General features: G+C 43.3%; 2 protein-coding genes across 48 annotated transcripts in view; one reads left to right on the top strand and one right to left on the bottom strand.

Moving 5' to 3' along the window:
• Positions 1 to 18,806, top strand: part of LOC310696819 (uncharacterized protein) — a 234,548-nt gene that overhangs the window by 96,378 nt on the left and 119,364 nt on the right. The window lies entirely within an intron of this gene.
• WNK3 (WNK lysine deficient protein kinase 3) overlaps positions 1 to 18,806 on the bottom strand; it is a 99,929-nt gene that overhangs the window by 47,972 nt on the left and 33,151 nt on the right. For 38 of the 47 annotated variants that reach the window (XM_083482707.1, XM_083482718.1, XM_083482698.1 and 35 more), the window contains 9 exons: positions 17,130 to 17,302; positions 14,468 to 14,688; positions 12,231 to 12,388; positions 9,934 to 10,022; positions 8,550 to 8,769; positions 6,175 to 6,463; positions 3,757 to 3,950; positions 2,737 to 2,889; positions 38 to 535 (listed from right to left, as the gene is read on the bottom strand). In XM_083482707.1, coding sequence (XP_083338833.1) covers positions 38 to 535; positions 2,737 to 2,889; positions 3,757 to 3,950; positions 6,175 to 6,463; positions 8,550 to 8,769; positions 9,934 to 10,022; positions 12,231 to 12,388; positions 14,468 to 14,688; positions 17,130 to 17,302 — 1,995 coding nt within the window. The remainder of the gene's footprint in view (positions 1 to 37; positions 536 to 2,736; positions 2,890 to 3,756; positions 3,951 to 6,174; positions 6,464 to 8,549; positions 8,770 to 9,933; positions 10,023 to 12,230; positions 12,389 to 14,467; positions 14,689 to 17,129; positions 17,303 to 18,806) is intronic. The other 9 variants (XM_083482701.1, XM_083482712.1, XM_083482733.1 and 6 more) reach the window with 5 other exon arrangements.

Genomic DNA, 18,806 nt, shown 5'->3' with positions numbered 1-18,806 from the left:
ACACCATGTGTTGAGGAGCCTGCTGTGTAGATGCCACCTGCTGAACAGTTTGCTGGGGCTGCTGCATGGGTGCCACCTGCTGGGGAACTTGCTGGGGCATCTGTTGAACTGACACCACCTGCTGGGGCTGCTGTGCAGCTGACACCTGCTGGGGAACTTGCTGGGGTTGTTGAATGGATGTAACTCCCTGTGGAACTGACGGCAGAGCTGAAGGGTTAGGAAGAGCCTGTGCTAAACTTGGCATATTGTTGACAAACTGAACTGAAGGCTGCCCCTGTAGCACGGGTGAATGACCAGCAGGCACAAAGCTGGCAGAAGCATGCTCCAGTTCCATTGATCCTGCAGCAGCTGGAGCCTGACTACTGATTCTAGCAGCAGAGGTCAACGGTATATTAGCTGGCAGGTGTTGGTTCACCATCTGTGGAGCAGGGATAGTCTGAGGGGAAGTGGCTGTCAAGATCTGCTGAGGGACTCCCATGATGGATCCATCCAATGTCTGCCCTTCTGCACTGTAGGACACCTGTGCATCTGGAGCCTGGTGAGAAGAAGGTATTTTAAAAAGTGGTTAAACTGATCGTCCTTTCTCCAAATCTTACTATAAGGAACCTCATCATTACCACCAACAGATGAATCACTCTGAGAAGACTATAACAAAAAGAACTTGTAGAAGGAACATCGAGATTCAAGGGATTTTGTATAAGTTAATAAACAGCAGCTTGTAAAATTCCATCACCTTGGCAATACACTTTCAGTGCTCCAAAATAACCACCTTATCTGTAAACTATATGAAGGGTAGCAAAGAACCACTAGCACTTCTTTGCAATTTCAAAAATATTTCAGTAGCTGGACAGCCAGTATTTAACTTAGCTCTGTTCCAACTAGAATGAAGGAGTGGGATGATGGATTGAATTCTTATCTTTAGGGTCCCTGAGGAAGAACTATTTTTCATGAAGGTTGGTCCATTCTATGAATACATTCTACAGGGAGCCGACTGCCACTGCTTCATTCTACAAGCATTTCCTAGCGTGCATTCAGTTCTGCTTAAAACAGAGCTCATCATTTATCATTCAAGCTTCAGCCTCCACTGCATCATATAAAAACTCCTACAACTCTGTCATGGGATCAGATATTCAGAGTAAGGCACGCCTGCTCAGGCAGCTGCCTTAAGAAAAGGAGGACAGCATCAATTCCAGACACACCCAAAAATTACAAAGTGGTTTTTCCCACAAGATGGTAAAGTAAATGGTATAATTTATTTACAAAAGCGACCATTTTGGGGTTAATTGTGACTAATGTATCTCAAGTGTGAGAACTCAGAGGCAAGAGTCACTTCTTGTTGCTGGAATGTGGAGTTCTTCCATCCTCTCCCAAACCAGAGCTTTTGTAAATAAAGTATAGCACCTTGTGAGGTCCACCATGACCAAACCAGCACAGCCCCACCTATCAAGCTGATTCCTCAGCCTTGTGCAAGAGCCTTTCTGCACAATTAATTATTATACAACGTGCTTTTCTCCACTTGCTGCACACAACTTGTTGCAGAGATATCAGTTTCCGAGCGTTCGGAGCTAAGCTACCTTTACCTACAAATGTATGAAAGCAATGGGAGGAGAAAGGGTTGAGCAAAGTCTTTCTTCTGCCACTTATCCCTCCTTAAGCAGTTAGTTCAGCGTACCATTGCACACATTTGCATGTAATGCATACTTTGAGATAAAAGAGCAATACTCTGTACATGAAAAGGTTTGCACCACCACCACTGCTCCTGATACTGACAGAACAGGGCCACAACTCAGGGGCAGAGCATCTCCTCTGCATACAGAAGAAGGTCCTCAGTTCAATCTCTGTCATCTCCAGGTAGAGCTAAGAGAGACACCCACCTGAAACTCTGGAGAGCCGCCGTGTACACTACTGAGATGGAGGGAACAATGATCTGACTCTGCATAAGGCAGCTTCCATATGTTCCTATGTTCTTGTTATTGTGACCACTGAATGGGGTATGGGTGCCGGAGTGCCATGGCACCTACTAGGTAACATTTTGTGATGCACTTAAGACCAAACCCCCTGTTAAAATGCAAGCAGGTGAAACATTAGATCAGTGTCTCCTCTTCCACTGCACAGTGTTCATAAGACAAGACAGTTTATGAACAGAAGCAGCAGGGTGGGGGATGTTTAACCCTTCCCTCGCCAAGCACTTTTCTTCTGCCAGTTTTTCAGACCAAGTTTATTTCAGAAAAATGTCTGTGAAATCCCCTTGGGGGGGGGAGCAGATTGAAGTAAAAGTTTCAGAAGAAAAGTGACACTCTTTCTCCCCTGTCATTTCTTCATTGCAAATTGCCCCCTCTTGAGAATCCTTTGCAGTGAAGAAATGACCATCAGGCTTGTGTTACATACGGACATGTTGCAATGTGCAGTTTAACTTCGACTTGTGAAGCAAACTCCATCACCTGTTCAACATTTGATGTCATTTGGGGGGTGTTCCCCCCACCACAACCCAGAGGCTGCGCATTTGCCCCATGCAACTTCTCCATAGCGGCACACATCATCCGGACAGATTTCTTTTTCAACAACAAGAACGCCTGCTACGTTATCTCCCACTTTATGTGACTGCCTGCTCTCGTCATGGTGTGAAGTCCCTTGTAGGCGTATGGCTCAGAGTCCAAGATGCCCTTGTGAGATGCTATTTTAATGACGGTTTGAAAGGACCATCAGGTCAGTCGGACTATCCCTGGAAGCCCTTACCAGCCTCGGTGTGAACTGCTGAAGTGCAACAGGAGACGCCTGGGCTTGAGGAACCACAGGGGGGGCCAAGCTGTGGGTGGGTAGGGTTGAAGGCTGACTCTGGATTAGTGGTAAAGCGCTGGGGTGGGCCACATTTGCTGGCTGTTGTTGCACCTAACAAAAAGATAATTAAATGGACCGTTCATAGAAAAACTAATTGATTGCCTGTGCTTCAGCTCTCCTGGTCTCAGCTGCCCTTCCTGCATTCTCCGGCAACATTTTCTCCTGGGGAAATGATACATCATCCTGAGACATGTTACCCACAGCAGAGATTGTGAACCTATACCATTGGTGAGCCACACAAAACACTGTTGTAACATTACTTACATTACTGCAGAATCCAACAGCTTAAGAGAATGTATGGAAGGGCCCCCACGCATCTCTTACACCTTTCACTACCATTCTTAGGAAAACATTCCTCCTCCAAGGCATCCCTTGGGATCCCTTCCAACTCTACAATTCTATAATTCTACGAAAAGGCAAACTCAATGGATGATAAAGGGTGCCTCTGGATACACATGGTGGAACAAGTTCAGGACTCCTCCCATTCTAGGCTATCTTAATTCTACTACATGTATAGACTAGAGAAACCTAGGACCTTTAAACAGTTGACTTCTATATTTTTTAAAAAAGACAAAGGCCTGGTCTATACACAGAGAGCAAAAGGAAGGTAGAATGATGGGAAATCACCATTTTGTTTAATGCCCCTCTATCTGAAAAATCCATACAAGTAAATGTTGTTTATATCCTTTTAACTTATATCCTACCATTAAGCTCAAGAAGTTTTATAATTGTCAGAGAATTCTGCATAGCTCTCAATTCTGTGTATCCTGAATCAACAGAGGCCGACTGAATAAAAGATACTGCCTTAGCTATCTTATTTTATTCCTTCTCTAAGACTAGCACAGCCACGACAACATTTCCAGAAACTCGATACAAGTAGTTCTCTTACCATATTTAAGAAAATGATAGGTCACTTACCCCTGCCATCGACTGGTAATGTCCCACCAGCTGCTGGGAAGCGTAGATGTGTCCTTGAACACTGTTTTCAGCTTGTGAGAGATTGGGGGCCTGCGGGGGGCCCATAATCTGTTCCGAGGAGAAAGCCAGGCTATGTTGGCTGGAGGCATCCGAAAGTATAACTGAACCTGCTCCTCTCTCAGATAAACTGTCAGCTGCGTCAGTGTAAGAGGAGGGAAATAACAAAAGATAAGCTGTTTCAGAAGAATCCATAACAATTCCCATCCTTCTCCCTATCGCTGCCTCATGCAGACAAACCACTGGGACTTAATGAACTGGCCCCACTGGTGGAATCCCACAAAAGGGTGTCCACTAGTGCAATGAAGCTTCCCCACCCTTCTCCTCCCTCCATACCCCACCTCCCGAAATTGGGAACACTGCATAGGGCTAGGAGAGGAGACATCTTTCTGTCTGGTAAGATGAAAAGCTGATGGAACAACTGCTATAGTGCTACACTGAATTCAAGGGGCATAACAGGAGCTGTCTAGAAATGCCTCATCTACAAGGATCAAATATTTACTTGAGAAAAGAAAATGCAAGCCTGCATTCTAGTTGAGGGCAAGGAAGGGTGGTCCAATCTTTTAAAAAAAATAAAAATCAACCCTATGCTTTTAAGCTGGCATTAGTAAGTTTTCTACATGGAACACAGGAAGCTGCTTTAAATCAAGCAAGAACACTCGTCCACCTCATTCAGTTTGGTCTATGTTGTCTATACTTGCTAGCAGAAACTCTCCAGAGTTTCAGACAAGAATGAGAATTCAGGTCCATGTGGAGATGTCATGGCTTGAACCTGGAATATTACGCATGCAAACCAGGTACTCTGCCACTGAACTGTATTCTTCAGGTACATATGCCCCAAACCTTTTGGAATATTATCTCCTGCTCCTACTAGGAGCCAGTCTGGGGCAGTAGATAGAGTGCTGAGCTTAAACTAGGGTTCACAGACCTACAAAACCCATGAGCTTCAGTGGTTTAGGCTCCCACAACCTAACCTACATCACAAGATGGTTGTGAAAACAAAAGAGGATAAAGCTACTTATCAGAACGTAATCCTATGCAGGCATAAACATGACAAACTTGCATTCCATGTAAATTCTGAAATCAGGCAACAAAGGCTTTTTCATTGAATTCTTCTCAGCTCTGCCAATGACACCAACCCATGACCATGCCTTGTTTTGGGAACTATATGCTCTTTGGCAAGGACAAACTCCTGACCTTTAAGCCAGCATCCTTATCAGAAATATTCAACACTTATGGAGCGGTTTGTGAAGGAACCAAGCAATATTATCACATGTTTATGCCAAACAAATGGTGACGAGGAAACAGAACACCAAATAAGGTCTGATTTGTAATGGAACATTACTCTGGGTTGGGAATAATCAAATGTCTTATTGTACAGTAACTGGAATTGTACTTAGTTTTGACCCTCTTGTTTTAATGTTATGCTTTAATTGTTGTAACCTGCCTGGGACCTTAAGGTAAAGGGTGGGTAAGCAACAACAACAACTACTACTACAACATTTGAAAAAAATATTTTTTTAAAAACCCTGCTGGAACAGGCCTATGGGAAGTTTGCAAGCAGGACCTGAGTTCAAGAGAACTCTCCCCACTTAGGATACCCAGCAAATGGTATTCATATTCTACACTTTTTTAATCAGTTGCTTCACTTGAGGCTCTGCCTGGCCAACAATGCCATGGAGGTACGATCAACCTGCTGTTCTAATTTCACTACTCCAGTGCGGCACGTCTACCAACTGAACAGGGAGCAACATCATGGGTATCTGCTGACCTCAGATGTTCTTTTATTGGGCAAAGTGGTTGCAAGGAGGTGGCTCTATATTGTGTGAAGGGTTGCAGTGTAGAAGAGGAGGAAAAGGCTCAAAACGGCCACACAACTTGGCTACCCCCAAGCTGCCTTTCCCCTCTGAGAAAAAAAAATGGTACAAGTCTTTGTATCAGTAAAGGAGAAAGAAACTGGGCTGAGCAGCAATTCTGAGTAGGCAAATGGTTGTGAGCGAAAGGATTGGCCATTAGAAAACTCCCATCAGATTATCATGGCTGTGCTGGCTGAGGCTGATTGGAGATTCAGCCCAAAACATCTAATGGGAGTTCTAGTCCAAAACATCTGGAGGGCATCAGATTGGTAAAGACCAATGTACATGATATTAGCCAACAATTCAAACTGTGGGCAACTGCCACAGATACAAGTCACAGTTTACATGCTAATTGACCTCCAATAAAGCAGAAAAGTGCCAGGAGTTCAATAAATGCCTTGTGGTGATGCATCTGGATGAACAAAATGACACTCTGATTCACTCTTTATAACCTTAGTTCAGGATAGCATTTTGGGAGGACAGGCTGCCTTTGGTTGCTCATTACCAGCAATGGAGGAGCTGTGCTGCATTTGTTGAAGGATTTGCTGTCGGACATGTTGGTCCACCTCTGTTTCCTCGCACTCCGTCCTGCTCTGTTGGGAAGGAGTGGTGAATGATGAACCCTGTGGCTGGAGTAATGGTAGCCCACTTGGCAGCTTGCTTTGAGAGTCTCTTCTCTCCTCCAGGTAGCCCACCTGCCTCCGCTCCCTTGTCTTCTTGATCAGGGAGACACGATCCCGGATGGACTTAGCCACAGCTTTAGAATCACTTTCGTGGAAGAATCCTGACTTCACCTGGACATCAAAAAAGAACGGTTCTATTAAGTATAACTCTGCTCCTCTGAACTGGTATCCATCGGTGTTTAGCAATGCTTTTCTGTAATTTCACATTAACTCAGGGTTCCATTACAACAGAACTTGCATTGACCACATACTAGATCAATCTTGGACCTATTGTATGGAGCGCCAAACAATACAGCAAGCAAGATACAGACCCACAAATTCAAGTGCTGCTACACTTTGGCTATGGGTTAAGGCCAAGTACATTGGCTGCATCAATACTAATTAGTACTTATGTGACTGTCTTCAACATTAATATACTGTGATGAAAATGGGTAGAGACAGAAGCAAAAGTGGACAGAGCAACAGATCTGTCTCTTACCTTTGGATCGTACACTATGTTCTAGGCATGTAAAAGCCACACCTCTCCAGAAAACAAGAGACATCATTGCAGCTCAAGGACACATTCCAACCAAGCAAGAACACTCAAGTAAGGTCCAAGGCCGTGCCAGTGAGGGGCACGGCCTAGGGGAATCTCAAGGGATGGAGAGAGAGGCCTAGTGGGCCACATTTGGCTCATGGGCCAGATATTCCCCACCTCTGATATTTATGTTACTTGATGAGAACAAGTTAATTAGAACAAGATAAATATAACCACGATACTGTCCATCCTACTCCAGAAAAGGAATTATTATGAAAACAGTCACGTAACAAGTGCCTCTTGCTAAATCCTTGAATTATCCATGACAGATTTCTACTGATGGGACGTACAGTTATATTTTCAAGTAGTGATCCAGTTTAAAAGACAAGGAATTCAAGCACAGGTGTTGCATTAAAATGGAACCGTCAAAGGGGAGGTTCTTAGCTACCAACTGTTAGCAAAGTCACATCCAAACCTAGTTGAAAAATAAAGGGAAAATAGACCCAAACAACAGCTTTAGAGCACAACATCACAGAGCCATTCATAAGACACAGAACAAAGCATCCTGAAACAGCAATTTAGGAGACTTCATAGCTGGCTGCTGGGTGATGCTTAAGCAGGAGTCAATTGTGCGCATATACATATGAGCAGATGCACTGCTATGACTCCTTGCAGTATCATTAGCCATCAGCTGTTACTTGTCAGGTTGCTGTGTAGCCAAATGTTTTGTGAAAACAAAACCAAGGCAACAGTGAGGCAGAATGAAGAATCTGCAGTCTAAACAGATAACTTGGGCAAAGGAGAATAAATGAAACAAAACCGTAAGAGGAAAGGAGGGAGAAAGACTTGTTTACACTAATGCAAAAACTTCATCAGCTCTTGGCTGGCTTACGATTCACATACTGTAAATGAGTATAAAACCACAGCTTCAGAAATCATGCTCACCCATTGGCAAGAAGGTGACCAGACCTTAGGTGACCTTATGCCTTGTACGTAAAATGCACTACTGCCTGTCCAAATGTCTCCCTGCACACAGAAAACTAAACTTGCAGGGTGGAGTGCACTATTAAGCTAAAGTTAAGTGGGAGTTCTGCGACTGGAACCCCACTTTCCCCCCACAGACTTTTTTTGTTTCTTGAAAAGAAGATGGGAAGATGGGTGGAGAGAGAGTTTTGGATCAAGGCCATGGAATGGAGATGGGTTGTATACCCCTTTGCTCCTGTGCGGTTTCTTTTTAAGAAATGGTGGCTCCATGGAGAAAGTTCTAGCCTAGTTCTCAGGGAGACATTCCTATACATTTGCTTCTGTGTCATCCTCTTTAGGACTGGGTTGCAAAAATATTTCTCCTTGTGAACCAAATATTTGAACAGTGTGCAACAAAGAAGTCAAGATTTACCCCCACGGAAGACACTTGGTCCTATGCTGCCCATGGCAATAGTCTTGTTTTATGGTTTTATCCTTCTTATAAATTGCCCAGAGAGCATCAGTGACTGGGCAACATAAAAGCGTAGCAAAGAAATAAAGAATAAAAATGCAACACTCTCTAAAGGAAAGTGTAAAAGTGGGAATAAAAAAAATGGTGCAGTAAACCCCATGTTTGGAATGAAGCAAATAAGAAGCGTCTGGAGATGCTGCCAACTCAGAAAGAAAAAAGGTAAGGGAAGCAATGGTAATACACACCATTTCACAAGCCACCTCCTCTGGGACATCGGTTTCCAGGTTGAAGCTGAACTCAAGGGCTTCATTATCTTTGTGCTTGCCTTTCAGCTTCTTGGGATCCTCTACCCAAAGTCTCAAAGCCAGGGAGGAATTCAGTCCATCATCATCCTCTGCCAGCTCCACTCTAAGTCCAGTGTCCTCAGCAAAGAAGGCATGATTCAAAAGGTCTTTGATGGATAGCCTGGCAACAAAACAATGGGCTATCACAGAGTGTCTTATGATACCCACACCCAGTGCCGGATTTACATATAAGCTAAACAAGCTATATCTTAGGGTCCCACTCCCTTGGGAAATTTAAAGGGGGGGGATGGGATGTACATTTCCAAAAAAAAAAAAAAACACCAAAAAAAAACTTACATACAGCAACAGTGTTTTGTGTTGTGTATGGACCTATTAGGTCCATAAATTACCATATAGCATATATTCAACACAAAAAACAGTGACAATTTGTTGTTGGCAAAGGACAGCTGGACATATAAAGGGCCCCATCAGTAGCTTAGGGCCTCATCAAACCTAAATCTGGCCCTGCCCACACCAGTGGTATAACTGACAACTGGTGGGGTGCTTTCATCCCGTATTAAACTTCCCTGAGGGACTTCTGTGATAGGCATTACATTTATTTATCCAATAAGTTTATAACTCACCTATTCAGCACACACAAAGCAAACAAAATTTAAAAACAAGAACAATTGCTTAAAAATTGACAAACCGCATTTAAAAACAACAAAATTGGACAGCCAGCATTTATGACACATCAAAAAAATTCCAAACAAAAAGTTTTAAAGATCTAATTAAAGACTGATACAGGCTTCTCTGGGACAGAACTGCATCAACATCTTGCTATATGTACCATGTGGGCACTGTTTTACAGTTTAAGCACTTAGCAGTATTTCAGGGGAAATGAAGCAGACACCTTAATTTCCCTTCACTCAAGACCATGCTGTTGCAGGGAGGGGAGAGAAAGTGAAACAGTAAAAGCTTCCCAGTTTTCTTTGACTTCGAAAGGCATTATGCAGGTGCTTAAAAGCACTATGCAAAGCTGGAATGCTTTGCTTAATCAGGTTTTTTGTTGCCTGTACCAACAACTCCCTAGTTAAACTCACAATGACCCAGTGGCGTAGCGTGGGTTGTCAGCACCCGGGGCAAGGCAAGTAATTTGCGCCCCCTAACCCGTGGATTTGCGCCTCCTAACCCGTGGATTTGCGCCCCCTAACCCCCAGATGTTGCACCCGGTGCGGCCGGCCCCCCCTGCACCCCCCACGCTACGCCACTGCAATGACCACCCCTTAAATTTAGGGTGCACAACTTGGAGTGAGGAAGAGCACAATAAAATAGACCTGCTCACCTTTCAGATTTGTTTTGTCGAATGCAACCTTCAATGATCTCTTTCACTTCTGGATCAATAACCTTGTTAAAACTGGCAGGTTTAATGCCCTAGGAGAGAAGTGATGAATAGAAGTGATGTTAATAGATAATACCCAGCAGGAGTTCTCTCCATTGCTGCTACACAGAATTATGGAAAATCCCCAACTGCTCTTCCAAGCAACCTAAGTTAGTACAGTAGATCTTAACCATATAAACCCTTATCCTGAAGACATTCACTTGGAAATAAGTCACAGTGAATACCACCCAACTGACTTGCAAACTGCAGCCATTATTCCTTTTCTTAAAATCCCAGCTTTTGCTTTCTAAACAAAATCAAGCTGGATATCCAAGCTTTATGTAATATGCATTGTGAAAGGGGTCAAAAATCATTCTAATTCATTTGACTAATCTCTTCTTACCCTTATCTGGCCATTCACAGCCAGAAATAAGAACATTTCTCTCCTGTGCATGAAACTTAACCTAATAAAGAATAAGCTACACCCCAATGTTGCTTTCTTTGAGGACACAGAACACACAAGTGTCCTGCAAAATGTTTTTGTCACAAAGCTGAGAATCTTAGTCTTCTATACCTCTAAAGTGTTTTTCCAGGATGTATCCTCAACTCCTGGATATTATAATGTAATGTACAATCAAGGAAAGTATCAGTTTCATCATGGAGAAACATACCGTATTTTTCACCCTATAGGACGCACCGTCCCATAAGGCGCACCTAGGTTTTTTGGGGGGAAATAAAGGGGGGGAAATTATTTCCCCCCCAGGCGCGGGGCTGGGGCGGGGGAGGCCCAAGCTTCCCCCGACCCCAGCCCCCAAACAGGCAGCTCTCTGCAAGCCGTGGGAGCCCAGCGCTGGCTCCCGCTGCTTGTGGAGAGGTCTGCGAAGCCTGGAGGCGCTGAGATCAGCGCGCGCAGGCTTCGGCATGCAGGCAACTCTCCGCAAGCAGCGGGAGCGCTCCCGCTGCTTGCGGAGAGGTCCACGAAGCCTGGAGAGCAAGAGGAGTCGGTGCGCACCGACCCCTCTCGCTCTCCAGGCTTCAGCGAAAGCCTGCATTCGCCCCATAGGACGCACACACATTTCCCCTTCATTTTTGGAGGGGAAAAAGTGCGTCCTATAGGGTGAAAAATACGGTAAATATCATCAAAGCTATCTGAGTACTCTGGCTAGTATGCTAAAATAATGTTGTACTCTGAATGTACATATAAAAAAACTACATTAGGCAATACCCAGAAGCAGCTCCCCTACCATGAGACAAAGTGAAGCAGCTGCTTCAAATGTTTGGTTTTTGGATGCCATTACAGGCAGCAGAGTGGGAGATGAGAGCTCAGGCCCACAGGGCACAATTCGCCAGGAAGAGCAGAGCACTGTAGAAATAAACAGCTGTGCAAAAGCACAGTAGCTCCTGTTCATGACAATACAGTTTGCACAAGACAACTTCTCAATAAATTGCATCCATGTTAATTAGTAGAAAGAAAGTATTATTTGGATTTTCCTTCTGTCCCACCATTGTGTTTTGACCTAGTCCTGGCCAACCTTTATTGCCAAGTGGGAAAATACCATAATATGGTAAAGTGTGAAAACTGCAACTAACTTGAGGGAGCACCTTTGGCAATGACAGACAGAATCCTTGTGATTTTGCTATTAAATACTTCCACAAAATCCTTCTCCACTGATCTGTTTTCTGACACACACACACACACACACACACACACACACGATGCACCGACCTTCAGTGTAACTAGTTCATTACAGCTACAGAACAAGCCACACACATTAGCCAGAGAATAAATGCATGGAAGCTATTTTTGATGTCTGAATGAACACATCATTTGAGTTGCCAGTCTAACTATGAAGCTGGGAGGAAAAGATTATGCAGGGATCGACACTTATACAGCTCAATATTGTTAACTGCCCTGTGATTCTCAGGTGAAGGGTGGTATAGAAATTAATTAAATAAATAGATAGACAAAGTTTGGTTAAGGAACCATCCATTCAATTTTTGGCCTAAAATAAGCAAGCTTACCCTTGCATATTGTGCCATCTGAACACCAAACAGTAGTTACAACTTCTTCTGAAGATGACACACCTGAAACTATCAGTCACTCCAGAAAGAACTCAGCAATGTCTAGATAAGCCCAGGCTAAGTTTAGCAGCTGCTTTGCAGGGCAACAGGACTAGCATTAGTTCTGAATAATTGGCTTAGTTGCCTTAAGCTCCCAATACACAAGTTTACCCTAACAAAGAAGTTACATTGACACCTACACTGGTGACTTTTCGGTAGATTTGAGCTGCGTTTTGGCATTCAGAATATGGGTATTCAGAGGTCGCCATCTCCAGCATACACATTCCAAAAGCATAGACATCAACAGACTCATCATAATGTTCTTCATACATCTCAGGGGCCATAAATTCAGGAGTTCCTGGAGAAAAAGTAAAAAGAAGCCAACGTTTTCCCACATTTTGGACTGCTGCAGTCCACCAACAAGCATTTTGCAAGTGCTGCTGCTTTCCATGCAGTAGTATCTCATATACTGTTTTGGTTTGGTGGGGGGACCCCCCTAAACCCTAGAAATTAATAAATGGTAGGATTTTGATTAACGGGGATATGTATGAAAGTACAAGCTGCAGAACTTTGCCAGACAAGGAATCCCTGGACTGGCTTATGCAAACCAGCCTGGCAAGCCTGGCAAAGAGCTAATCTGTTAACATGGCAAAATGGGTTGATGGGCTATCTGAGAGGGGTCCATTGGCCTGGGGAGATAGATGTCGCCAAGGTGATGGGTGTGTGTGTTTGAAGTGACAGGAAAAGGGAGTCTTTAGCAAGCTGTTCTGGGAAGAAGGAGGAAGAAAGACGGGGATCCATCTTGGGCAGGCTGGCTGAAGGCTGGCTAGGAGAGATGCCTTAGATTCCATGGGTGCACTGCTGTGGGGGACAAGCCCCTCCTGAAATGACCATGGTGTAAGATCTGGACTCCCTCCATGCAGCCTGAAGCTGTAAATAGGTGGATATGTTTTAAAGCTATGACAGTCTCCGTCGTGTCTCAATTCTCCAAAGGAACACAGACCCTAGGTGAGTGCCTGGAATCCTATGGACTCTTGCTACTGCTCAGCAGAGAGAGAGAGAGGCACCCAACTTTTGTAACAATACAAAATAGTGAACGTAATCTCTGAATGTGGATCCTTAGATAGCCAAACTGCTGCATTTCACACAAAAGAGGGAGATACTAGCTATGGGGAAGCAGCAAGTTTGGAAAACAATAAAAAAACCTAATAACAAAAATATACGAGGAGGTGAAATTAATTCAGTAACAACCAAGTACACTGTACTCAGTTGACATAGAATGCTAACTGACCATTAGAAGGAGGGACCAAAAAATTGCAGGAGAAACATGGAATAGAACATCCCAAAAGACAATATGACTGCCTAGATTCAAAATTTGCTGCAGATCCCACCTGTCCACCCTAATTCTGCATATTCTGACTTCCTGAAAAACCCCAAGGAGAAGAAAATAAAAAGAAACAATCATACTTCTATCAGAACCTCTAGCATTTGAATTAGGCATTTGACGAGCAAGTATCAGAAACAGAACTCTTTCAGTCATGGCATCCTTACTTTGGAATGCCCTACATAGCAAGGCCCAGGTGGCTCCATCTATGGTGAAGGATCAAAGCTCAGTGGTAGAGCATCTGGTTTGAATGCAGAAGGTCCTAGCTTCAATCCCTAGTATCTCCAGGAATGACTGGGAAAGATTTCTTTCTGAAGTGCAGGAAAGCGACTACCACTGAGCGGCACTGAGCAAGATGGAACAATGGTCTGACTCAGTATAAGGCAGCTTCCTTTGTTCCTTCCTATGTTTCACAGTACGGACCTTTGGGGACTACGCCAATTGAATCCTGGTTAAGGGCTCTGTTATTAGTGTGCTTAGTCTTGTTATTTGTTTGGATTTATGTTTCACATGTATTCAAACTTTTGTTAGCTGCCTTTGATTTGTGTAAACAAGCCAAGGGGCTTCAACCTAGCAAATGGCCCATGAATGAATTCAGGCAGATGAGTAACCATAATATATTATTAGGGTCCATCCTTCAATCTCTAGATTGTATGTATGTAATTATGTATGTATGTATGTATGTATGTATGTATGTATGTATGTATCTCTAGATTGAATGTATGTATTATTATGTATTAGGGTCCACCCTTCAATCTCTAGATTTCAGTTATGAGGCAGCAGAATTTGGGTACTGAATTTAGGACCTAAAACCATTACACTGCAGTGTGTTAGAAATGTTTTTCATTCATGGTCAAAATCTTCCAGTGGATCAGAAACATTACACTGGAACAAGTCAAGAGGCAGACTTTAGGAAGCCTGATCTTGAACTCTTTATGCACTATAGCAGTAGCACTGCTTGGATACAATTGCAGATTCCAGTCTCTACTGAGGACAAAGAGAGACACACCACAAGTGGCTCTCCGGTGGAGTACACAAACACACTATATTCACCAATGACACTCTTAGCGAACGATGTGCGCATTAAGGTGGCCAGTCCCAGGTCGCCAATCTTCACTGAACCAGTGGGCCCCGTGATGAAGATGTTGTCACATTTCAAATCACGGTGGATAATAGGAGGAGTCCTTGTGTGCAGAAAATGCAGCCCTTTCAAGATCTGTCGGCACCAGCTCCTTAACACCTTTGGCTTCATGACTTTGAAACGCTTTAAGTACCTATGAGAGAGAACACCACACCGCAGATGTTAACCACACCATCAAGTTAATCCACTTGCATAGTGCTTTCAATCAAGTTTTTGTGGAATTTTACACTGACACTTCAGTGATTCTGAGTAATATTCCAATAATATTAATAAGTTTTTGTGATGTTTGGGTTCTGCAGGATATCACAACATGAGCAGGGGTTCCATAAATGAAAAATAATCACTGGGTTAGAATACCAAAAGATAAAGAGGGAGTCAGCATACTACAAGGAAATCTGTCTCAACTGTTTATAACAATCACATCTAATGTGCTATATGTGGGCCTTAGAATCATAGAATTGTAGAGTCCGAAGGGACCCTGAGGGTCATTTAATCCAACCTCCTGTAATGCAGGAATCCTGTCCACAGCTGTCCCTGAATGGGCATTGTCAGGGAACTGACATCGGAGCCAGAGGCGGAGGTGAGGCTCTCAAACGATGCTGGAGAAGGGCCCAGCAGGGGGAGAGGCGGCTCACCAGCTGGGGAAGGAAATCAGCGTAACACCAGGGATAAAGGGGGGCAGATGGGGGAATCGGCGAGGGGGCTCCAGGACTCTTCGCCGGAGATCAGCGAGGAGAGCACGGGTCCTCCGCTACCCACGCCCTCCCTGCGCAGAAGACTTCCGCGCAGGGAGAGTAGGAGGAGACTTGGAGTCAAACAACTTTTATGCTGGAAAAGGTTTAAGAAACGCCCACTGACGGATTCTGCCAGCGACTGAACAGCCACAAACTGTAGGGCTGTCCAGACAGAAAAGGTTTAACAAGGCAAACTAGCCAGGAGTGGCACCAACTTGCGCACGAGTAACCCCTACAGTTATTACAGGCATGAACCAACAACAACCAGACACTGACCTATGGCACCACTGTCTTGTGGAAATCTCAAGTGATCCATCATTTGACTGCCCAATTATTAATTTGGACATGCAGATGTTATTGTATTAATACTGTGCTTACAAGCAGAAATCTGTGCTTACAAGCAAAAACTGGAGTTTTTGGTGAACTATCTGCTCCCTCACATGTAAATCCACCTCTGCATTATCATCATCAGCAGGCCCTGCTTCCAGGGCCCTCCCCTCACTCCTACCCCAGCTCAGAAGGAAGGTGGGTGGCTACTCAAGTCAGGACCTTTTCTGCTGTGGCACTTAGACTTTGGAATTCCCTGCCCAGCTATACGTAGTTGACAAGCAGCCACTTTATGACATTTCCAGTGCCAATTGAAAACGTCTCCCATGCCTTTGATGTCTATTAAGCATGATTCTATTTCTTTTGTTCTCTAGCTATCAGCAGCATTCTTGGTTTTTGCAAATTGTGCCTTTGATTGTTACATCCTGAGCCATTCAGTTCTCTTGGAGCTTAACAAGGCCCATTGATTTATACATCTCATGCAGTAACGTATTGATAAGCTATAGGCCTTTTCACAAGGGAGACCCAACATAAGTTTGAAACTTCACACAGGAAATCTCACAAGTTTCTCTTGGGGGTGGCGGGGGAATCTTATACATTCAAGTAGTAGCATCAATGTAAAAATGAAGTTATTTGACAGTTCTAATTTATCTTAACAGCCTTAATTTTTGCTGAACAGTTTTCTACACCTGGGGGTGGGAAAGTAGTGGTAGAAATTAGAGAAGGACTAGACCAAAATTACAGAACAGGCTTCCATCCCTCAGTCATACATTCCATCTTTCTTGTTACACTGTGTATTCCATAATATTCTTTTACACAGAATTTCTACATAGTCAGCGATGCTTTCTCAGCCCCAGTACAAAAATCCCAGCACATTTTCTTTCTTTCCTGATTATAACCAACTCACATAACGTATATGATCTGCCAGCTTGAAATCAGTAATACCTAAAAATCAGTTAATTGCAGCATTTTTGCAATTTAGCTGATCTTCGCTGCTGCCATGGAACACTGACTCAAGAGACTTCTCAGTACACTCTCCTATTTCTACCCCCATCCCACCCCAAAGAAAACTTAACCATCAATGCTAACTACACTGGTTATAATTTCTATAGAACTTTAAAAGGCTTATTTGTATTCAGTTTTTGTTTCCTTTATTCCACCTATCATATAAGGGTTTACTCAAGGCCAACCAATGAGTCTTGTGGCTTTACAGGTCTGTGAATCTGATTGCCTCATATTCAAATTCAACACTGTTTAGTGCACCGTACTGACATGAAGCAGATTTCAACCATACAGATTTATCAGCAAACCACCATGCCGCAGATGGGTAGCAAGATATTTACATATATCCCATATATGCCATAATGCAGCTGTGGTGCCAAGTGCCTGAACTTTGATGTGGCTGGCCTACAATACAACCACATAATGGGGAGTGGGTGAAAACAGTCCCAGCAGGTGTGAATATACATTTTTAAAAAACCACTATATCAAATTTGTGAAAGAAAAAACGTACGTCTTCAGTGTTCCAGATGTCATCAGCTCAGTTACCAATACAATGCACTTCTTTCCTTTAACAGTTGATTCCCAGGAATCATAAAATCGGACAATGTTAGGATGTTGCAATCCCTTGAGCATCTCAGCTTCTTCTTTAAACCTCTGCTGCTCAGCTTTGGTCAGCTTCCTGTCCTAAAATGAAGAAAAGATGTACAAAGAATCACTACATTGTTGTGTAAGCATTATCATGCATCTAATTAAACTTATGTCAAAACAAATTTGTTAGTATATCGGGTTCCATAAGACTCTTTCTTGGTTTTGGTGTAGCTGTTATTCTTGGTCTAGGTTGGTCAAGTATGGGTCACACTGCTGTTTTATACACACAGTGAGAGAGACACCAAACATGAGTAGTAGTAGTAGTAGTAATAATAATAATAATAATAATAATAATAATAATACATTTTATTTATACCCCGCCCTCCCCAGCCACACCAAACATGAGTAGTAGTAGTAGTAATAATAATAATAATAATAATAATAATAATAATAATAATAATACATTTTATTTATACCCCGCCCTCCCCAGCCAAGGCCGGGCTCAGGGTGGCTAACAACCAATAATAAAAACAAGTTGAATTAATACAACTTAAAAACAAGATTAAAATACATTAAAACATTAAAAGCAGTGGGTGAAATCCAACAAAGCACTTCAACTAACAGGTCTTCCCATTGTGAAACAGAAGGGAATCTCCTCCCCTCCCCTCTCCCCCTACACACATACACCTATGCCATCCTGTTCCTCTGTTCTGGATCGTGTGAGGAAATCTAGAACAGGTTTAGGGAGTGCATGGGAAGAGGAGAGGAAGGGGGAAGATAAAATGCACCACTAGAAGTCCTACAGTATTTCGTTGGATACTGCTCAATGAATGGTTATAGCCATAGTCAGCAAAAAGAATGAAAAGTGCTGCTTCTAGAAATTCTAGGCTTCTAGAAATTTGTTTCGTGGGGAGCAGTAAAGTAAGAAAAACATTAAAGAACGTTTTCCCAGATGCCTTTGGTTTTTACACACTTGCAGATTATATATACTAAGCAGGACCCGACCAGCTCCCTGATATACTAAATAACTGAAGGCTATGACACAGCTTGGAAGCTGATTTGAATGAACATGGCAGAAGACTCCCCGCAAGTCTGCGCGATTTCAGGTAAAAGCTCCTTCTTTGGTTTACTCAATAGTGGCAGTGATGGCAAAGAAACATTATTTCTCCAACACTGCTGCATCCTCACAGTGTCATCCAGTGGAGGTCCTTCTGGTGCCCTAAGGCCTTCTCCAGCTTGGCCAGGAATATGTGAAGAAATCCTCAGGAGGCTCATTCTGACACATTGTGGTGCCTGTCATCTGAGGCCCTTCTCTAGCTCCCCCCCTCCAATTGTGGAGGGTAGCAACAAGAGAATGGGCCCTTTCTGTGATGGCTCCGATTGTGGAATGCTCTCCCCAGAAAGACTCCCCTGATGCCATCATTATATGTCTTTAGACACCAGGAGAAAGCATTTCTCTTTACCCAGGCCTATGGCTATTAAATGATCTATGGCCTGTAAAAGTGTAGGGAAAGAGGAGTGTTATTAATATGATTGTTTTACAATTAGGCTGTCTGTATGCTTTTTACTATGTTTTTATTATGTTTTTATCGTTGATGTT

This window comes from Podarcis liolepis, assembly GCF_965112155.1.
Source record: "Podarcis liolepis genome assembly, chromosome: 17".
Classification (NCBI taxonomy): domain Eukaryota; kingdom Metazoa; phylum Chordata; class Lepidosauria; order Squamata; family Lacertidae; genus Podarcis; species Podarcis liolepis.
This window is presented reverse-complemented; position numbering and strand designations above follow the sequence as displayed.